The sequence below is a fragment of the Ascidia mentula genome, chromosome 9 (assembly GCF_947561715.1).
Source record: "Ascidia mentula chromosome 9, kaAscMent1.1, whole genome shotgun sequence".
Classification (NCBI taxonomy): Eukaryota; Metazoa; Chordata; class Ascidiacea; order Phlebobranchia; family Ascidiidae; genus Ascidia; species Ascidia mentula.
The window spans coordinates 13,810,697-13,833,188 of record NC_138574.1 but is presented as its reverse complement, the minus strand read 5'-3'; the positions used below and the strand labels follow the sequence as shown (position 1 = coordinate 13,833,188).

Sequence of the window (22,492 nt, the reverse complement as noted above, 5' to 3'; positions counted from 1 at the left end):
GTGAAGGCTTCAGTGGCACTTTAGACAAGTTGATTCCAATACCGAAGTCCTTTTCCAGAAAAGATTGCGATTTTATAACCAGTTGGGAATAGCTGACAATCTTTCCATTGCAGTTGAAGAAGTAGAAGTCTTCAAAGAAGTCTTCAAACTCTACACTGTACTTCAGAGCCACTGCCATAGCATTCCGACCACTCGTATGAACACAACCAAGGGGAAAGCTCTGCATTCCATCCACATCGCCACAAGAATGCATTTTATCATTCAGAGATTGGTCGTCCAACAGCACCGGGTCGAGTACATGCCGTTCTATGCCTCCACAGGCGCCCAAGCCTTCGCCTCGAAAGATTTTGGGAATTTCCCAAGCCTGATTGGCTTCTGAGTCGCCGAAACACTTTGTTCCGGGTCGACAGAGACTGGGGGCGTGCGCTGCACCAAAGAGCAGGCACGCGAAAGCCACGAAAGAGATATTTTGCATCCGCAAAGTATTCATGCTGCTTACTGTAATCAGTACACAGAAGGTAAAGCAAACAGTCCCAGGCTGCTGTAAGTAGTAACCAAGATACTGCGATTGTGACAACAAACGGTTTTGTGACGTCATTGGCGATCAATGGATCAGCTGATTTCAGTGAAGTTTAATGGTAATCTTCATTGTGTATGTGTTTCACTGTTTACTATTTCGCTAATTTACGTGTAATTTTGTAACGTTTTGGTAATCAAGCGAATTATGTTTTTTCGCTTTAATTTCTAATTTGCAAAAGTGCCCGAGACGAGATATTTTCGCGCTATACAAAGCGCATTGTCTTGCCGAAAGGTGGGCGCTACCGATTGTTTTCCAACCTCAGTTCGCGTAACCTTAGCTCGTCTCGTTTCTGTGTCAATTCACACAGTTTTTCGAGTTCAACCTCCTCTAATTCATCCAAGTTTTTGGCTTCAGCCTCTTGTTTTTCCCTCCGAATTATTTCATCCCGTCGAGTCAGTTCTTGCGCCATCTGGCGGTTTTGTTCTTGGAGCAAATCAACCACTTGCTCGTACGTTTCAACAAGCAAAGAGCAGCAAGCGATTTGAATTCTCAGCTCGTCATTCTCTTCCCTGTGAAGCTTGAATGTGTCAAGGAGCTGTTGGAAATTTCCTTCTAATTTCCCTCTGTTATCTCGAGGTGCATGCATGTACGATAAGGAATTGTCCGAGACTTGATCTATTACATTTTTGCGTGGTTGCCATGACGATGGATCGTCCAATGGGAAACCAGGGATGAAATCTTCTTGGGAGGGTTCCCCCCACCTCGGAGGGGTAAAATTACGGTCGGGGCGTTCGACGTCGTGACGTACAAGCGGACAATTGTCGCTAACCTGACCCGCGCATTCATTGTCCGAGTAGTTTTGCATATAATATTCATTGTAGTCGAACACTGCGTCCGTTGCCTTCTGCTCTGCTATGTCGTACTGTGCTTTACCCACCCAAGCATTGAAATTATCATCCCCGTTCGACCAAGGCACCTCATTGGAAAAATTGTTAGCTTCCAGGGAGATGTTTGCGCCACACGAGGGTTGGAAAACGTCACAGTTTCTATACCCAGAACTTGTATGTCTTTGTTCTGCCCCACTCCCGTCTGTTGATTCGTCACTTTCCACGGATGACGTGTCCATTTCTGAAGAGTTCCATCGATTTGTTGAGGGCAGAAATATGTTGAGCTTTTTTTCCGCGGGTTTGATTTGTTGCGCACTGCTGCCACCTGCCGGAAACTCATCGATCTCACTTAATATAGATGACGAAGATTCCGACATATCGCCTGCTGTTGCAGCGGAGGGCAGAAATATGTTCAAATGTTTAGAACCGGAGATTTCTGGTATATTGTTCAATGTTATACCGCACTCTGGGTTGATATTTCTGCTCATTTGTGGCCCGTGTGAGCAACTTCCCCTCAAGCTCTCAGCACTGCCATCTGACGACGTTTCGGAATGCGATAAAACTATGAATGAGGGCGACGAAGAGCGGTCGGTGCAGCACTCCTGTATTGGTTGTGACCCATCGGAACAGGTTTCCTTTGCGCTTTCAGCATTGGCGGCTGAATGCATAAAAATATTTAAATGTTTTGAGTCTGGTTGGGGGAAGACTGTCGTGTGTGCAACACTGCCATCTGACGACGTTTCGGAATGCGATAAAACGATGAATGAGGGCGACGAAGAGCGGTCGGTGTAACACTCCTGCCTCGGTTGTGACTCTCCGTCGTTACCAATTCTCCCCAGTCGCCAACTAACAGCTGGGGGCTGATCGTCATCCGAACTCTCAGAATCAGTCACAAATTCAATACTCCAGTCCGACATGGAGTCTGTTAACGCATCGTCACCCAAAGCTGAACCCCTGGAAGAAGGTCGAGGTGAGGGTTCAAGGTCCAACAAAGTATAGTTATGAGCAGACTGACGCCTACTACTGCTGTGCGTGGATAAGCTACTCTCATACACCCTGTTACTGCTACAAAATGTTGGCCTGAAGCTGGGATCGTCCCCTCTGTGCATGACGAAAGTTTGTTCGGCCGGGTTTTCATCGTCATCTGATGACGTCACGCTGCTGGGGGGAGCAATACTAGGCTTAATTTTTTTCTGAGGCTTTCGACGTTGGCGACGTTTGCTTTTCATTAATTTCTGGGGTGCAAACATGGACGTTTGGATTGACGTCATCACGTTGACCAAATCGTCACTTTCGTAAACCCAAGCAGTGGCGTCACTTCCGAGCAACTTGTCATACATTGAACGTAGAAGCTCTTCTACATCGTAAGAATCGAAGGTTCCTACCACTTTCCTATAAACCAAACTGTAAACAAATAAATACTGGTTGTATGCGAGTTTCTAACATAGGTTATTTGAATTTAATGGTAATACCTTAGGGCGTAATTGAAAAGAAAATGGAAATGGAGCTTGGCCGTGTTTGAATCTGAGCACGCGAAACGCAAGGTTTTGTAAGTTGCCCTCATCCATTTTTGAAATCCCGGAGAGAGTTGGATTGGAAAGGGAACCTACAAAAATACAAGGTTTGGCGTTGAAATAACGTAAACACGTGTGCTTGGAAGGTCAAGGCCCATGCTTGGAGATGTGCCGGTGCGGGGCGTTTTTATGGTCCTCCGACCCACATAACCATAGGTTGCTTGGAGCAATTGAAATCCATTTTAGTTTTAAGGCAACCATATTATTAAAGCCCCTCGTGTATACATATTCATTGCCCAATGAACTTCTAGTCACGTGTGCGGCGTAACGACTGCACTGCACCCGTGGATATGACATGTTATGTGTCTTATGCTACCCACATTACTGCAAACATGGTTTCCTAATGCATGAAAAAGTTAACTATTCCTGCTTCATAAGTAAATTTCTGAAATCTGTGACCGACTCCAGCATAAAGCCATACATACATCAAAGAAATAGTTCATTAACTCATAAAAACAAGCAGTAAAGCCTACTTTGTATTATATTTGTCAATAAAACAGTATAATAGATACCTTGCATCTATGCTCTACGTTGAGATAGACAACGATATTGACGAGTAAAAGAATACAGAGAGCCAGGGTGCAGTCATCCATGACCACCCAATGTCCTGTCTGGATTTTTTCACGCAAATCTTCATCGTACACCAGATAGTCGTCAATATCAGAACCAAAAACCTCTCGGTTCCCGCGTTTGAAACCAGTTTCCATGGCTTCCACACTGAAAGTATCAAAACTGTCTTCCAAAAACTTATCAGATTCATCGTTACGTTTGTTGTGGAAGCCAATGTCTGGAATTTTTTGGTGTGAAGGCTTCAGTGGCACTTTAGACACGTTGATTCCAATACCAAAGTCCTTTTCCAGAAAAGATTGCGATTTTATAACCAGTTGGGAATAGCTGACAATCTTTCCATTGCAGTTGAAGAAGTAGAAGTCTTCAAAGAAGTCTTCAAACTCTACACTGTACTTCAGAGCCACTGCCATAGACTTCCGACCACTCGTATGAACACAACCAAGGGGAAAGCTCTGTATTCCATCCACATCGCCACAAGAATGCATTTTATCATTCAGAGATTGGTCGTCCAACAGCACCGGGTCGAGTACATGCCGTTCTATGCCTCCACAGGCGCCTAAGCCTTCGCCTCGAAAGATTTTGGGAATTTCCCAAGCCTGATTGGCCTCTGAGTCTCCGAAACACTTTGTTCCGGGTCGACAGAGATTGGGGGCGTGCGCTGCACCAAAGAGCAGGCACGCGAAAGCCACGAAAGAGATATTTTGCATCCGCAAAGTATTCATGCTGCTTACTGTAATCAGTACACAGAAGGTAAAGTAAACAGTCCCAGGCTGCTGTAAGTAGTAACCAAGATACTGCGATTGTGACAACAAATGAGTTTGTGACGTCATTGGCGATCAATGGATCAGCTGATTTCAGTTGTTCAATGATAACCTTTACTGTGTATATGTTTTACTGTTTACTACTGCGTTGATTTACGTTTATTATTTTGAAGTGTTCTTCTAAAAACATTTTTTTTTGTTTGTTTTTTGTTTCAACGTGTTGTACATTTTAAAACGATGGCGTGTGGTTTTCGCAAATTCCTAACACAACATGCAGTAACGGCATGGTTGTTGTGCCGTACTGTTTAGGGTAAAATATCCTTTATACCACACTGGTAAACTGATGCATTTATTCTGCTGCATAAACCATTCACGTCGTGCTAAACCACAAAAAGCTGAACCGAAGGCGGTCTGTACAACAGTTCGCTAACGAAGGGTAAATGGCAAAGCCTCCATCTACGAAAAGGAAGCATTTAAAAATAAAAATTGTGAGTATTGTGCAATGAAAAATGAAACAAATACAGTGAAAATACAGTAAATACATTTGCATACAGCAGTTACACAATGTTTGCGAATTTCACCCACTCGCAAAAATAGGAAAACATCTGACCAAAGAGTCCAACCAAAAGATAATTACAATTTCAGGTCATTGCATCACATCTCCATCAATTGGTTTTTGTAATCAATAATTTTTTCCACCAGATCTCTGTCGGTGTCATCTTCTTTTTTGAGGGCTTCCCGGCATTTTTCGAGAGCGTAGAGTTTTTTCTCTTCGATTTGTCCACTCACAACTGCACGCGCCAAGTTGTAACAAGCCCAAGCGAACAGGTTGTTCGACTGCTTGATGCCAGCCTCTATCGCCTCGCAAAAGCACTTTACTGCAAGCTTGTAGTTGCCTTGACAAAAAGAGTGATGTATATTTGTATAAATCCAATGATTTCAGTTTTATAATATGGAACATGCATTTCAATGAAACAAGGGGGTTGGCAAATATTTTTTACATAGAACAGAAGTGTGAAACACTGCTGTTGCAGCCAGGCATGTTGCAATTCTAAATATACTGCTCTTCTGGCATAAAATTAACTTAATTTGTTTTTACAACGTTTCGTCTGCCATTCAGCGAGGACAGAAGTGGATTAAATAAAAGTTATAGACCGTAGGTTTACAGAAGGGTTCAATAGCTTTTGTGCAAGTTTCATACAATATTTAGTTTCTTGGTATACGGTTTTGACAAAAAAAAGGATGTAGTCTATACACCCACCTTTGCTGGCTTGATATTTTCCACAATAAACCAAACATTTCGGAGCCATGATCCAGGTAATGTTGTCTCTGGATAAATCGTACAAGCTCTCATAATCCTGGTCTGCGCTTGCGACGAAATCTTCCCGTTCCGTGAGTTCTGGAAGGGCCAGATATTTTGCATTGACTCTGATAAGGAAACGGTAGAGGATCATTTTTGTGTAGACCGTTCCGTCCACTTCCTTGATATGCCCATGTTCGTAAAATGTAACACCTTCGTAATTGCATCTTAGTAAGCTTGCAAGAGACGTATGCGCCTCAGAAAGGGTCGCTTTTTTTTCTTCTACAGTGCGTGAACTCAACCCTTTCAGCATAATTGGGTTTAAACTGATGCTGGTAAGATTTTCAAACAATATGTGGACACCAGTGAGTCTGTGACATTGCGTTGATATCTTGTTAGAGAGTTTGGAGAACCACATGTACTTCTGGCGCATACGGTTGTCTATCGGAATGTTGTAATACAGCAGACAACGCCCCCAAGTGTGCAAAATAGACGCCAAGCGCTCAGAGAAAAATACAGAGCAGTGTTCTTGTCTGCTAAGAAAGAGTTCCCTGCAACTGCGTAGATTTTCCATACTTTTGTATGTCAGGCCAACGGCTTTCTCTGTTGCAAGTTTTGCTGACAAAATCGCGGTTTTATCGTTTGCGCGCTTTTCCAAAAAAGTTAATTCTTTGGTTTTCATCTGCAATACCACGGACATATAACGGTCCAGGGAATCTTCCGGAAGCAAAGTAAACAACCGCGTCCCCGCTTCTACACACTTTTCTGTGATATCAGCTGCGGTTTTGTCCAAATTTTCGCCAAGTTGTAACATGGAAGGGCGAAGTTCTGACCCTGTCAATACCTCGACCGTTTTCAAAACAACCTTGGCGGAAAATTCAAGGCAAGACTCGGCGTATTCCTTCAGAGATAGAACACCAAGACTTTTAACAATGCCAATTACCTCTCCGAGGTGACAAAGACACATCCACAATTGAAAGTTTTCTTCGGTGACTTCGCCGAAATTTTCAAACGTGAAGTTTTCTTGGGCGCGGTTTACGGCAGTCTCAATCTGCGGCGCAATCTTGTTCATATAAACGTTGTCTTCCGTCTTGCGAAGGTCTTTGTGGACGACGGAGCTTAGTGCGAATAGAGCACGTTGCAAATGTCGCACGTAAACCTCATGACCGCTGTCCGCCTTTAACAATACTCTCACAGCACGAAATATAACCTCGTGAAAAGAAAGAGTGACGCCCCTGTAACCTTTGCCATCCATTCTGCATAGACTGCGGTCCTTCAAGAACGAAATCACGCTGCCCGAAGTAGTGAGGTTTTGATGCGAAGTTGAAACAATATCGTCAGTTGTTCCATGAATGTTTTGCGTTATTTTCCCAACAAGTTGCCTCGGCACTTGACCGTGGTGCAAAAAGCTAAGGGCAGACATTACTTCCCAAATTTCGTGATAAAACCTATCTTCGTCTTTTTTCGGCTTCAGCAGCCGCACTATGGAACGGAAAAGGTGTTCAAAGTGGTTGCCGTATTCTTCCCTTAGCTGTCCTGTCTCCTTCTGCTGCATTTCGATTTCCATTTTATCGTTCTGTGATACTTCCAAATATTCTTCGTAGGAAATTAGCGACTTCTCACAATAGGTTTTCACTGTAGTTAAACCTAGCGGAGTGCCGGCTTGGACTTCGATAATGCGAAGAGCGGCTTTCCTTTCCGCTTCTGAAGCGACTTCCGAGCCAAACAATAACTTTAATCCTTCGTCTTGAGTGAATCCTTCTACATGAAGGGGGGTGTAACGTTCCAGGCCTGCACGTAAGTCGTTGCCAGGCGCCGAAACCGCGTTTTTCCGCGACGTTACGTAGACGTGAAAACATTCACCGGAACCTGATTTCAAACCATTAACTTTAGTCAAGAAGTCTCGTAAAACTCTGTAGTCACTGCGTTTTGGATCCTCGATAATAATCAACACAGGGACATTTAAAGTCCTTAAACAACTCACAAAGGGATTTGTCTTGCCCTTTTCAAGTTCGTCACGAACACCTTGGGTACCCTGTACGTCAAAATTACTCTCTTTCAGATGTTTTAGTATTCCAGCTAACTCTTGGTCCACAGCGTGGCTTTGGTCATTGCATTCAATGTGCCACTTGACACAGACGTCTGCATCTTTGTATGGAAAGTGGATAGCGAGTCGTCGTACGATTTCTGACTTGCCAGTGCCTGGGAAGCCATGAACGTGCAGAATGACAATCGGCGATTTTTGAACAAGATTTTCAGCTTCGTGGTATTTGGAGGTTTGCATAAAGTTTGGGGTTGACTGTGTGACATTGTCCACTGACCTTGGCGGACCACTTCTCTCCATCTTTGCTGTAAGTATAACACAATAAAGTTGTAGATGACTATGAGTTACAAATGAGCAAGTTGTTGATCCACATTAAACCTCATATAGCTACTTTTTTGCTGTCAATTCTCGTAGATACTTACCGTTATGTGTTATATTTATCGTCCCCACTCCAACAATGGAATTTTCAATTTTGGCTTCCGCATTGTTAATTACTTGAGTTAGATCTGATGTACCACGAAGTTTCTTTGCTGGACCTACATAACAGTCAAGCAGTCATTAAGTTCTAAAGCTATGTCTCGCCGCTGCTGCTTGGATTTACAAGTTAATTATTAACCGTGAAAGAGATCACGTGGATTTTTCCAATGTTTTTAATAGCCGTATTATCAAAGAACTAATAATGCTACGGATTTTAGCATTTTCGACAAACTATACATAGTGGCACTTAAGTACTCCCCTTCATATTGATTTGAAGCATTAATTTGACAAGCAAGTGATTGTTTTTGTGTACGCACCAAAAATATATTGTGAAACGTATACATGGACTATTTTATGTTTCCTTTCAACAAACGAAATTCCCTGCAGCCAGTTCATACACACAAACATACTTTATACTTAAATTTGTAATAGTTTTATGACAATTTTTGGACTATTTGGTGCTTGTTTGCGAACCATGGAACAATAAAACGGTGGAGGCATACCATGCATAAGCGCTATGTCCATGACTAATTAATTTGCCAAAAAACTCTCTCTGTAATTGATTGAACACCCTACTTCTTGTTTGGTTTTAAAATGCAATACCTATTTTGCCTCGTTATACGGGTTATCGAGAATTTAATGACAGTATTACAAATAATGTTGTGTTGCGTATTACTATATATAGGCTACAGCTTGTAATTTAGGTAAATAATAAAATAATGGTTGAGGACAACAGTACTTACATGTTGGCACTATATCAACACTGCTGTTTGCGTCCATTTCTTTACGTTTGGTGCCAGTGGCCAGCAAAGCAAGCTTAAGGCTATTCTCATCCATCGTCAAGAGATTGTGTATGAAGAAAACTTATTTGGAAAACTACATATATAAACTCGACATTCACTTAAAATTGCCGAATACAAATTCTGTAAATGCAGCAGTGTTACATTATATTATTTACTGTAAACTAATCGGCACACGGTAACCGAGCTGGGCATGGGCCTATTATTTCTTTCCAAAATCTGCTCTGTCGGCAAATCTACAAAAATACATCCGGTATGTCATTGCCTACTGGCGTAAAGGTAACATCAATTTTCACTACGACATGCAAACTAAGTATTGCCAGTAAAGGTGGGTGGTATTTCACCATTCTGTATGCAGACTATCACACCAAAGGCACAGTCACCTGACAAATTCTTTGTTGTGCGTAATTGATACGTCACAGCTTCCTAAAAACAAGCACATTATGATGCAATCAAACGTTGTTTGCACTAAACAAAGGCAGAATATTATTTATTTCTCAGGTACTTTTTACCAAACGTTGGCTTGGCTATGTATGTTAACTCCCTTGACATTAGAAGACTGACTAGACCAACCTGAACGCAAAACCTACGGACAAAAAAACTCTTTTTACGACCGTCAAATGCGAATGGGTTTCAAATGCCCCTAAACCACCAAAAGAGGAACTTGCCTAGTTCAGATTACCCAAGCGTTTCGTCATACATTGACTGGGGTCTGTAAAGTCTGCTCAATCAGAACTAGAAAGAACGACCCCGGGGGAAGCAATTTGCCAATTCACAACAGGTGCTATTTAAACAAACATGGCATTACATTTTAACAAGCAAACAGGCAAAAGACAATACCAGGAGAAAAATACAGAACCAAAGAAGGCCATATTATACTTTGCTTCGTAAACTTACTACTGACTACCAATAGCCTCCTTTCAGTACACATTTCACTGTAACCTTATCAAACCAACAGGCTTGTACACTCTCCCATCTGGTTGCAGCTTTTGAAAAGCTGATACATCTTGCTGGAAATATAAGGCGTCTAGCCTGGTCCGTACGTCCACTCGGTGTCAAGATAGTTCTTTTCAATGGCACAAATACGAGTACGGAAAAAAATTGCCCCAGCTTTGCGACAAACAACTAGCTATATGTAAAGAATGCAAGATGCAAGCTTTCCCGTCCAAAAATTGAAGTGTTACAAACGTTTTAACCTACACTGACATACAACTTGGCACACTACCAAATTTAATTTTAAAACAAAAACGTAAAATTTCTGCTAAAACAATAAAATAATTAAACAAGCATTTTTAATTGCATATCGACTAAAATTGCATAGGTTCTAGATAAGAAAAAATTTAAATAAGTTCATGAAACACTAGAGTACATTATGCTTGCACATGACAACAAAGAGACATTCAATAAAAATGCATTCACTTGTAGATGTTACAGCTCAAAAAAAATAGAAAAAAGCTTCATTATTTATGCAGACATCATAGAATTTCCATTTAGAGTCTTGCATACGAAGTTTGCAAAGAATATTTTAAATAAATTAAAAAGCATTGGCATTAAACAAAGGGACAATATACCTCTTCAAATTAAAACATACACAATCAAAGCCACTACCAAAATTAACACAATTTGCACTAGTTTGCCAGGCTTTCTGGTAGCAACACTAGGTCTTGTTTTAAGTGGATGAAGAACCCTTTCCTGCTGTGTCATAATCATTTTTCGAGCCTGGGACCATTTTCCTGGGCCTTCCAGTCTAAATTGGTATGGTGTACATGGCCCAAATATCACCTGCAGAAATTGCAACAAATATTAGTACACATAGAATAAAATTTTTATGTGAATACTGAATGACTTCAAAACCTAGACATTAAACAGTCTAACACTATATGGTATTGTTAACGTCACAATTCTAAACCATCAACAACCGAGAAGAATCAGAAATGTAACAATACGCACTATAGCTGTCGCTGTTAACCAGTGTCACTTAAACATCAAGTGAAAAAAAAGGACTGCTCAAAAATTACTGACGTTATACCCAATGTTGCAACTGTAGAGTTTTGGAATCCATTGCTCTATTAAAAGCAAGAAGTTCTTCAATTTTATTTCTTTTTCATTTACCTTGAGAGCGAGAGTTGGATCAGTGAACGCCAACCTCAAAAGATTTGGCTTGACACCAATTTCCTCAGCTAAGTCATCCATGTATTTTACATAATCCACCTGAAAAACATTACTAATTTTTTAAACAATTGTCCACACTGTGCACTTACATTAAAAACGTGTTGTAATACTTGGACAGTATGCCGTTGTGTTGAATAATATCTCTTTTTCATAGCTTCTGCAGTTCTAATTAAGTGAGCATTCATTTCTGCCTTGGTTGGAAGTTTTGCAAGTCCTGCAATGTAACCGATAACAGGTTTACAAATGAATGGCATACATAATCACAACCGATAAAATGCTCTTAAAACAAATTTGCGGTTTATGAAAATTCTTTCAACAAATTACAAAAAGCAGTTTACGGAATCAGAGAAGGAGTCATCAATCGAGGTGAATTTGTTTTGCAACAGGGGGAATTTTGTTAAAAATGCAATTGCACAAATTCATTACTTGGAGTTAAAAAGTTCACAAACTAAATTTCCAAAGGGGTGATTTTGGCTTTAAAGATTGATTAACAGGGGTGCATGAAATTAAGAACCACTGTATTAGGGATCCAAGAGCAGTTGATTACAAACAGAGTGCAAAGTTACATTGCCTTTAATATCAAGTAAACCTTTGAACACTCTTGTAATCCATCGGCACTGAAGTTCTGATATGGGATTGATGGCACCCATTGGCTGGATACCACCAATAATTGCGAGAGTACCCTTTTCTACATTTGGAGGCCACATAAACTTGTACAAAGGAGCCTGGTTCTTCTTAACCTACAATACATGATATCCTAAGCTTACAAATTAATTTTAAGTACAGTCATATCACAACTAATTTCTACTAATCAAGTTACATGCATTGACGGCAAACAGTTTTAACAGGAAGCAGATTGCAATAGTTGGTAAATGTACCTTTATATATACATGCCTAATTTATTTGTCAATGATAAAATTTTAAGGTTATTTAGACTTACATTAACAATAGACTCATCAAGAAATGGATAGGAAAAGTTGTAACCAGTGGCGAAAATCACATAATCTATTTCCTGGAATTCACCGTCCTCAAAATAAACTCCATTTTCAGTGAAGTTTCGAATGTTTCCTTTGATGATTAAAGTTCCACTTAAAATTCGATTTGGGATGTCGTCATTGACCATGGGGTGCTGTTAAACAAAAAACATTGTACTTTTTGTCATTTTGGCAATCATTCTTCAAAAATATTACTTTGAATGATAAATACGTTTTCATTTTTGTAAAATGTTTAGACAAAACAATTTCAGCACAAAATTTTACTTTTACACACTAGATAGGTTCTATTTTGTTCACAAAAACTACATCAGTACTAAAGTGGACAATAAAAATATTTTACCTGACCAAACACTCTGTGTTTTGGTCGAAGTCCATATAACTCATGATCAAACCTTTTGTTAAGCAACCATTCACCAACACCATTTGTGACAGATGCTGGTAATTTGTCCAACATGAATTGGGTCAACCTAATGCAAATTACAAGTAGAAAATTAGGCATTTTGGCTGGTTGTTTGACTGGCAAGATCGTCTACAATAGTTACACCAAGATGTACTAATAGGTCGAAACAGTGGCCATCTTTCTGCAGCTAACATAATTAAAATTTCCAGAAAAAGTGTTACAGTAGACACAAAATCACAATACAATGCTCTATAATGCAAGCATAACAAAATCTTGAGGAAGAGCTCTGACCTATTGTGAATAAGCAGTCCTTATACATTAAAAATTTGGATGGCAAAACAAACTTTATTTTAGTGAGAAAACACGTATAATTTTGGAGCCCACACAAGCATTAACATTCCTAGTTTGGATGCCATTCCACAAAAGTGCATGCATACATTATGTTAACAAGTCAGTTCACTCGGAGAATGTCCTACAATACAACAATCCATCTGTCGGTAATAATAATCTCCCACAATTAACAAGCCAAATTAACTTGTATCGTACTGACCTGTTAACTTTCACAATGTCAAGTGGAAGGCCATTGTCATTCACTCTGTTTAGAACCCACGAACCACTGCGAGTACTTAAATATACCTAGAAAACAAAAATCTGAATGTTAAACTTTAATATTTCCTCTGTTGATTTAAGAAAACTGATGATTTTTGGCTATGGGCAAAATATATATATTCTTACAACTAGGTGTCATGGGCGATATTGCAACGACCTAGGTTAATCCTCACTTGTTAGGATAAAATAATCATTGTGCAAGATGCATACAGATGACCACTGTTTCAACCAAAAAGGTCTCACCAGTGCAACTGGTGTGACTTTTAGGCGACTTTGCTGACCAAACGGCCAAGCAAAGACTTCCACTTTGTGGTGACTATACAATCACCGGCATCCGTTGGGCACCAAACTAGGTGCAACTTTACGGAGAAAACAAGGTGGAAACACTATGGCCAAGTAAAGCTCAACCAATAGTGCCGTCAGGCCCTAAAGATTTGCATATCTTAAAATAATCATGCTTGAAAGTAAAACTATGCCCTAACATACAGATTTCTGCATACCTGGTTTGCTACTCTGCTCAGTTCAACAGAGATGTCTCCACCAGAATTTCCGATTCCAACCACTAAAACACGTTTTTTTTCAAACCCATCATGATTTCTATAATCATGGCTGTGGATGTATCCACCTTTAAATTTCTTGAAATCTGTTGAAAAGAAATTCATTTTTTTCACAACAAAAATGTGTACTATTAGTTTTATTTCTTGTTTTGTTGTGGTCGACATTAAATATTCCAAGACCATTAACTACCTTGAAAAGATTCCAAAGGAAAGTATGGCAGAGCATGATGTCCAACAGCAACAATAACACCGTCAAATGTAGATTCAGACTCATGGTCAGTTTCTATATTTTTATGCTTAACACACCTGCAAAATAGCAGAACATTATTGTCATCAAGATGATGTCATCAAGTCAGTTATGAACAGTGCAATACAAACCAGAGTTGTTATATGTCTATATAAAGGTTATCATGCCTGAGTCAGGCAGCCTGACTTAACATTGCACACACACAAAATTAAGGAGCATCTTAGCTAATACGTGGCATGACATTCAAACAATGTTTTGCAACATATGTCTGAAACAACAACATATTTTTGCATTGTGATACAAGAACAATATACAAGGAAATGAAATGGCATGGGCACCGATAAAACCATAAAGGTTATCAAGTCAGGCGCTCATTACTAAACATCACTGTTGAAAACAACAACATATTTTTGCATTATGGTATATACAATTTTTTCATTAAACATTTACTGTTTTTGTTGATGACAAAAATCATGTATGAAGATGCAAAAGAGCCATAAAATCATGCAAATTCAAGTACATGGCTCGTCTCACCCATAGAAAACCAACTCACCATTTTCCAGTGGTTTCATAATCCTTTGCAAATTTGCAAGACAGGACTTTAGTTTGAAGTTGAATGTATTTTTCAAGACTAAACCTAAATTTTTTCATGTGTGTAATTGAAATGTTATAACAGAATACGAAAACATTACTGGCGTTGTGAAGTATTGGTACAATTCAGTTTGATATATCCTAGAAATTAAATCAATTTGTCTATGAAATTTGTCATCATATAAAAATATTTTTGAAAACATGGAAAATTTAACTTGAACGATTTTTTTTTACATTTCAAAAAGCTTTACTTACTCTTTTGCATACATTTGGAAGTATTCAATAATTTTAGTATTATGCATGAAGTTGGGAAAGTGTTTGGGAATCGGAAAGTCTGAAAAACACATCATCTCCTTGCTGGTGTTGATTATTGTTGATCTGTACACACATGCTCGATTTGTTTTTTCCTCAACATATTTCCATAAACCTGTGAAGAAAATAATGTGCTTCTATTACATTTACAATTATTGCAATATCTGTGATAACGTGGTTTCCTAGCATCGCAACCTAGCTGAATCAGCAACTTTTTCTAAGATAATGTATATTCCAGTCCACCAACGTGTGGTGCAAAAAGGAAAGAAACATGGTGTACAAATAGATTATTTTTATTTTTCTCCGTATTCTGTTGGCCAGCCTCAAATATAATCCGGTAAAAGTTATCTGATGTAGCCCTCGGTTAGGCATTGTTTTATTATCTGCGACAGCAAATCACTTTGGTTCGCATATATAATAAAGCAACAAGCCTTGAATTGAAGTCAGCAGATTTTATTGTAAAAAATCGATTTCGCTTATGTAAGCATCGTCAGTTTCAGCAAAAATTACGTAGTAGTAGTAAAAAAAGCAATAAAATACGTGTACCCAAAAACCCCCTGTGAGTGAGAGTCTTTTCTTGGATTAAAAATCTGCTTGTTCTGGATTATACTGATTGCAATCTTTCAGTCCAGCACAAGAGAATTTAATATATATAATAAGGTTGACTAATTTTTTAAATCATGTTGTTGTTTTTCATCATGTTTACCTCCAATATCGTTGGACATTTCAAAACATACTGGTTCCAAATCTTCGTCCAGACAGCATTTAATTGCTGTCAGTCCGCTTGCACCACCACCAATGATACAAATTCGTTTTGACATTCTTCAATTCATATCAAGCACATTCTGCGAAGAAAACCCAAAACTATTACAAGATTGTTGCCACACCAAATCCAGATGCATTACAACCACCTCAAAGGAAAACATGCCAAGGTAACCTTTGTGGTTTAAAACTGCAAAGTGATGTCGCTTTTCGACATTTGTTGCATGTTCATTGATTTGTAAACATTGCAACTTTTTGCCAATCACGTGAACCACTCATGCGTGAAGGTTGTGCCTTCAACATAGAAATCCAATAACGAATCTGTCAACAAACGAAAGCAGCAGTTCTCCAACTTTTGGTGCTGACCAATCCACTTTGATGACGTCAGAGTAGTCGTGGACCCTTTGTTTTTTGGAAAATTTTGAACCTGCTCAGATTTAAGTCTAGGATGCACGTCACAAAATTATGAGAAGTTTTTCCGTACTTGGGACATCGTTATGATTCAAACAATTGCAATTTTGAGATCAAAAATGCTGCCTTACCAACTCGAAATTTCAATTGACACTGGAAGGTTTACATGAGTGTAATCGTTGGGTACCAGCTCGCCGTTGTGCTAATTACAGCAACAACGCCAAATCATATGGCTATCTGGTTCCATGAGAAAAAACTGACGTAAGTCTGTGAGGGATCGTGTTACCATGGTAAGGACGCGTCTTTTTGAAACCACAAACAACTACATGACACAGTACGACTGGATTAAAATGTGCAGCATAATTACCAATGCATGTTTTTTAGATTTTGTCATGGTAGCGACCTTCCACGTAATTTGTTTAGCATTCTACCACTGTGGTATGGGACATCTTTGATCTTTATATAAATAACCAAGGTTGTTTATGGGGTGAAGCTAAAGATTTGTAACAACGTCTTTTTGTTCAAGACCAAATCTTAGAGAAACTCATTAGCGTTGGTACGATATCCTGAATGAATTTATAAAAATATCACCTTTTTTCCTGATGAAACGGCAACATTAGTTGCTCCTGAGAAGCATTGCTTGACAGCATTTATTGAACTCCAAAACAAAATAAAGACGATGACAAATAGGAATTCCAACGAGAGTCAAAAATCTGTGTTACTGTCTCACTTCTGAAGTAACCACTGACAAAACATCACTTGGATAATTATGAGGACAAATACTCAATAAAATTTAAGGCGCCAATCTACCTCTTTTTGTGTAAATTTTCTGTCTTGCGTGCCCGAGCCACGCTCAGCTTTCAGCTCAGATCTCACTTGTCACCGATTCACTTTTGTTTGATTTCGTGTATAAAACTATACCAAAGTCACAGTAGTCTTACTTGCACAAATAAACACCCTTGTAACCGATTTTTTGTTGATTTAAATCTGGGGTGAGCAACCAACAGCCCACAGCCACATCCGGCCCGTCCAGCAAAATCATCCGGCCGCGACAATTCCTCTAAACAACATAAACACTGAAGGGATCGGAATTGTCAATGGAAAAATAGCATGGTTCGTTAGGGCAGAGTTTGCGAGCAGGAATATGTCTGATATATATCCTCTGTAAGCTCAAGTTGTTTTGTTTGACGACATAAAATGCAAATATTGATTGTCAATACGCCTGATCTAAATCTTCCATTCATAACCAACAACACTTATCGTGTATGTTACGTAAGCTGTATAAACGAAAAAAGTATGGGATTATAATTAAACGCAGTGGTACTCGATCACACATAGCATGGCAATCATGTTGGGCATTATAATTCTGTTCATGATTTCCTGCTCACCAAGTTAAACTACAATAGCAACCGAAGCTTTCATATGCAATACGCATAATATAACTGCTTCTAACTTCCTCAGTTTAACATAAATCTTGTGTGTAAAAGTTGGTTGCTGCATTTTTTTATTTGTTATTTGAAACTGGCATAGCATACATTATACACAAACAAATACGGTGGGTTCGTTTCTGAGATGAGATTACAACTATTGTCACAAATTACATCGCAAAGGAGTGATTATCAATCCAACCTATTTTTTAACATAAATGCAAAATATGCAAAGTTTGTAAACATTTTACTTCCTAGAATATTCTTTCAAACCAAGAAAAGCAAGCAATTTGTTAGTTGTATGTACAATTAGGTTTAACTCGCAATCATTCAATATAAGCTGTTGTGAACGATTGCTGTGCTGAGGTCCTAAACCTGGAGGCAATCAGTCAGTTACTTTCCACGCACAAGTACTCCCTGGGTAAACCCTCCATTACCGGAACGTGGTTTGAAACGCATTATTATCAACCCCACAACCACAATAAGTAAAATAACGATGGCTCCAACAGCAATGTAAAGGATTTCCATTTTCTGGAATCCTTTGCTTTCAAATGCTTGCTCCACTCCTACAATAAATTAAGAGCAAGTAGCATTATGATTTTCTGCAGTTCTTCTTTATTCACATCGTTATTGCGTTGAATCAAAGTTATTTGGTTGTTATCTAATATTCAACCAACACTTCAGATGCGCAACAATATTTTCTTAATTCGCCCATTAACGCAACGACAATCTTATCTTTCATTAGCTTAAGTTTCCTCCACATTTACCTATGCACGTTTTCTTGTCCTCGTCAAGGACGTGACCTTCAAAACATGAACATTTTATGATTCCGTTTATGACGTTGCAAGAATCCGTACAACCACCATTTTCCTAAACAAGCATTAACTGTAAGCAATATTGTAAGATCAAGGATCCGGAAATAGTCAATTTGTGTGTCCAAATATTTCTGTTCCCAAAACAAATCGAAAAAGGGGTTTCTTGATGGCTTCATAGTTTTGTATATCAAGATACAATGATAAACTTGCATGAGTTGCACGACTCTAGACTACTTATACGGTTTAGTCTCTCCAGTAAAGTTGTCGCACGGATAAAACTCGCCTTTTCACACAGATCCGGAACCGAAACATAGAAAGGTCCAACTGATATGACTTCCTTTAAACCCGGAACCACAGATCGACGTTTGCGTCCACGTGAGCAATCCTATGGGAAGAAAGCAAAACATGCATTGTTGTTATCTAAGCTAATATTTGTGGTCATGAACAATGCGATAAATAACAGGATGTGGATATCTTACCGGTTGTACTAGGTATTTGCACTTGCAGAATTATTAATGTATGGTTTTCATTGAAAAATATATTATCTTACCGGTTGTGCACAGACGGTGTTGGTGTTGTCACATAATTGCACGTAGCAGTGAGCGTACAGGGATTGTTGGTTTTTAGACATGTTGATCCAAACGAATGAACGAAACTTGAAGGTGGCGTAGATCGGTTGATAATTTCTCGTCACCACAATCGTGTCTTCAGTTTCAGTTTCGTGCTCAACTTTGCAGCTAAAACAGCGAAAATTAGTCCCCAACAACGTTTTTTGAACGCTTTTTTTTGTAAATTTGTAACCTTCATAGACTACATTCACGGCAATAAGTCTGTACAAAAATCCAAAACAAAATCAGAAACAAACGAATGTTTGCAAACTAATGAAGAAGGATGGTTTGAATATTTGCTCGGGGTAATCACCTTTCTCTGATGAGTTCATATCTTTCATTTCCTCCAACGTCTCTTGTGACCCAACAACTTTTCAACTAAATTGAATAAATGAAGAAACAGAAACGCTATCAGCCATCGCCCACAAGAAACACTTGAATGATTACTCACCAATAAATCTATTTTTTTGTAGGCCGAAATATCCAGTTTTGCATATAAATATAATAAGAAACAGTACAACGCGATATCAGACAGCACGAATACAAATAGCTTTATCCGGGTTAATCAGATAATAGATGTTTTTGGCTACCTTACTTTGTTTGTTTTACGAAACGTTATCCTTGACATAAATGCAAGGTGTAATGGCATAAGAAACACTTGAATGATTACTAACCAATAAATCTATTTTTTTGTATGCCGAAATATCCAGTTTTGCGTAGATATAATCAGGAACACTGACGATCGAATTTGATGTAAGAGGGATTCGCATTTGCTCGTCACCAAACAACACAAAACTGACTGTAATGTTACCAACCGAACTTTGTGAAGAGACAAAGTTTTCTTTTCTGTTCAAAAAGTTTTGAGGTTAACTTGAACTCGTGGTTGTAAAAAGTGTTATTCAAAACGCACCCACTCACACTAATTTGGTTAAAACAGATCCAGCGTCCACTTTAATATTTCTGTTCAACATTTCCGACTCGTTGTAGTCACAAGATATCTCCCAGTAAGGACGGTAGGACATCCTACTTACTGCTTGGCTGTTGTACTTGAAGTTGCGAACTTTGTAAACCAATCTGAACATGCCACTTGTTTTCTAAGAGAGAAACATCAATTCTACAATTTTCCATAATTGATTCGCTATGTGTTAACGAAAATCTGTCAAGAAGAAAGTTTCAAAAGGGGAAGTTTATGGCAATTTTGTTGAACATAACCTAGGTGGGCAAAACCTATTAGGAAAATCTAAACAGACACCTTTTTAGTTGGAGAACATTCGTTGAGATCGAAATGAAAAACTGGATTATTTGCTGGAGCTTTGCAACTCTCCGGAAGAGAATTAAGGTTGGTGGTCGTTTGATTAGAAATATACAAAATATCTTCTCCGCTTGCTAGAAGTAATTTTAATCCATGAGAACTGACGCTAAAAAAGCAAATAGAATGTTGATACCCATAATAATGTTACAATGTTACACTGTAAGTGTTTACTTTGGCGTAGGGAAAAATTGACAGAAATTTGTACCCGTGTTGTGACAAATAAATAATTTGATTTTTTGCCTTGGTGTTTTTGCAGCAAATTTTTACATAAATACCTACTTTAGCTTGACGGAGTCGGTGCATTCTATTCCATCAAACAACTTGCAGTCTGCGTAAAGTGGTCTCAATTAGAAAGAGATAATTTATTGAAAAGTATTTTTGCGTAACTTTCTAATTTGCATGTGAGTTAAGTCTTTCATCAAAATACGTGTATAAGCACTTGATTGAATGAAAGAATCCATCAACAAAGTTTATCACAGTTTCAAGCAGTGATAATAGAAAATTCGAACCGAAATGATCAAATTTTCACGAAGACATAAACTTTCGCTTTTGCATCGACTAGCCGAGATGTTTAAAATAAGTAAAAAATTTACTGAATTTAATTTCTTGTAACTATTTGGGACACACCAGCCACCGTAATCTTACAGAAACAGTAATTTCGGCTTACTTGCACCACTATATCCTAATGGTTGCAGCATTGATTTTGATTCGAAATTTCTTGTGAAAGTTTATCTACAAGTACCTATTCTACGAGAGGGATTAAGATCAAACAGTTTGTTTAGTTTGTGAGTTAATGCTTGTTTTGTAACAACCTTCAATTTTTTTGTTTTCCATGGTTTGAAATATTGCGGCAACTTGTTAATACAAAAATTATGTAAGAAACCTGAATCGATGTGAATGGTTGGAGAAGGTGATGAAGCAGTAAAAGTAAATATTTGAACGTTGACTCTTCGGGCTTGAACCGTTGTGACTATTTCATCAGTTCGAGTGGAATTTATTCTGATTCCTGGATGGGAAGGATCGTCTGATAAAATCTAAAGGAAATTTCTTCTTTAAAAGGTCGCTATAATACTTCCTAAAGAAAGCAAAACACAAACGTTTCGTGATTTAAATTACTCTACTTTGCTCTGAACGACTTACAAGATTAATTTTTCGCCTAATGATAATGATAACCTTAGACACTCATATACACTACGTTAAGACACTGATGATGCTTTTAACAAAGCGAAATATATTTGTCTAATTTAACAAGACTGACAGCCTGAAACGAAAGTTTCTTAGATAGTGTATATATTTAAAATAAGGTGGAAATCGTCAGGGCCACTTGCAACAGAATGGGAAATGATTCCCAGAATCAATTCACAAGCACTTAAATAATCATGTTTTCTTTTTTTGTACTATTGTTGTAATTTTTTGCATTCATTATTCTTTGCTGTATTTGTTTTCAAGAAAGTGATTTCATTTTTAGTCCAAATCCAAATACTTTGAAAAGTCAAGATACAACTTGATGTGCGAATTCAAATGCAAGTTTAACAAAATCAGGCATTAGGTAATGTTGAAAGCTATTGAGTTTTTAAGTCACAACTTGTGGTGATTTTCATGCGAACTTCGATCTGAACGACTTGTGCGATGTAATAAATATATTCTTAAATAGACAAAGCCTCTCATTGGTCCACATTATTTTACAATTCAGCATATGTTGAAAGAGTCGTTGTAATTATTTTAGTTATTCTTTAATTGCGATGAAAGGACACGTAAAACTTATCGGCAGGTTTAATTTACACTTTATTGTTACTTAGGTTGAACTTCGCTGTAACGAAATGGAATTGATTATCAGATAAACATTACATTTGTAACCAATCACATTCAAGTGCGTATGTCTCCTACACTGCGTGCTCCTACCTATGGAAACTACTTTGTATCTAAGCCCGTGACTTGAAATCCTCTATATTTGCCTCGTCAACTGTCATTGTAATTTTTGTATTCATTATTATTTATTTATTTGCTTGAGAAAGTGAAATTAATTCTAGACCAAATTCAAATATATTGAAATGTGAAAATACTGCCAGTGTTGTGAATTTAAATGCAACGTTGACATGATCAGGCAATTTCAATGCTAATTTAGGAGTTTTTATATCAAAATTTGTTGGAACTATTCGTATGAACTTACGAATATGTTGTCTGCTGAGGAATAAGTGAGTCCTGACGACACAGTAACTGTAAAGTTGCACCTCACTGGACTTGACACCATGTAATTGCAAGCAAGGTATTGCAACAACTTGCCATGACTTGTCGGCAGAACGAGTGTTGTTGGAAGATCTTCCACGTCCAACTCCAAGTT

At 38.3% G+C, this 22,492-nt stretch overlaps 3 protein-coding genes across 3 annotated transcripts; all 3 read right to left on the bottom strand.

Moving 5' to 3' along the window:
- Positions 1–4,857: 4,857 nt before the first annotated feature.
- Positions 4,858–9,052, bottom strand: LOC145913642 (uncharacterized). Its single transcript, XM_083001373.1, has 4 exons — positions 8,877–9,052; positions 8,079–8,192; positions 5,574–7,961; positions 4,858–5,208 (listed from the first exon to the last, which is right to left on the bottom strand). The coding sequence occupies exons 1-4, from the start codon at positions 8,968–8,970 to the stop codon at positions 4,967–4,969; spliced, it is 2,838 nt and encodes a 945-aa protein (XP_082857499.1). The 5' UTR covers positions 8,971–9,052; the 3' UTR covers positions 4,858–4,966.
- A 1,225-nt stretch (positions 9,053–10,277) lies between these two features.
- On the bottom strand, positions 10,278–16,135 carry LOC145914037 (flavin-containing monooxygenase 5-like). Its single transcript, XM_083001817.1, has 13 exons — positions 15,728–16,135; positions 15,523–15,661; positions 14,760–14,931; positions 14,467–14,550; positions 13,857–13,972; positions 13,610–13,752; positions 13,051–13,136; positions 12,441–12,567; positions 12,046–12,234; positions 11,695–11,845; positions 11,216–11,319; positions 11,046–11,144; positions 10,278–10,715 (listed from the first exon to the last, which is right to left on the bottom strand). The coding sequence occupies exons 2-13, from the start codon at positions 15,635–15,637 to the stop codon at positions 10,509–10,511; spliced, it is 1,593 nt and encodes a 530-aa protein (XP_082857943.1). The 5' UTR covers positions 15,638–15,661; positions 15,728–16,135; the 3' UTR covers positions 10,278–10,508.
- Positions 16,136–17,484: 1,349 nt separating this feature from the next.
- LOC145914038 (uncharacterized) lies at positions 17,485–20,960 on the bottom strand. Its single transcript, XM_083001818.1, has 10 exons — positions 20,819–20,960; positions 20,431–20,479; positions 20,092–20,257; positions 19,758–19,933; positions 19,514–19,685; positions 19,153–19,217; positions 18,782–18,968; positions 18,515–18,616; positions 18,184–18,286; positions 17,485–17,982 (listed from the first exon to the last, which is right to left on the bottom strand). Exons 1-10 carry the CDS (start codon positions 20,847–20,849, stop codon positions 17,810–17,812), a joined length of 1,224 nt encoding a protein of 407 aa, XP_082857944.1. The 5' UTR covers positions 20,850–20,960; the 3' UTR covers positions 17,485–17,809.
- Between the last annotated feature and the right edge of the window lie 1,532 nt (positions 20,961–22,492).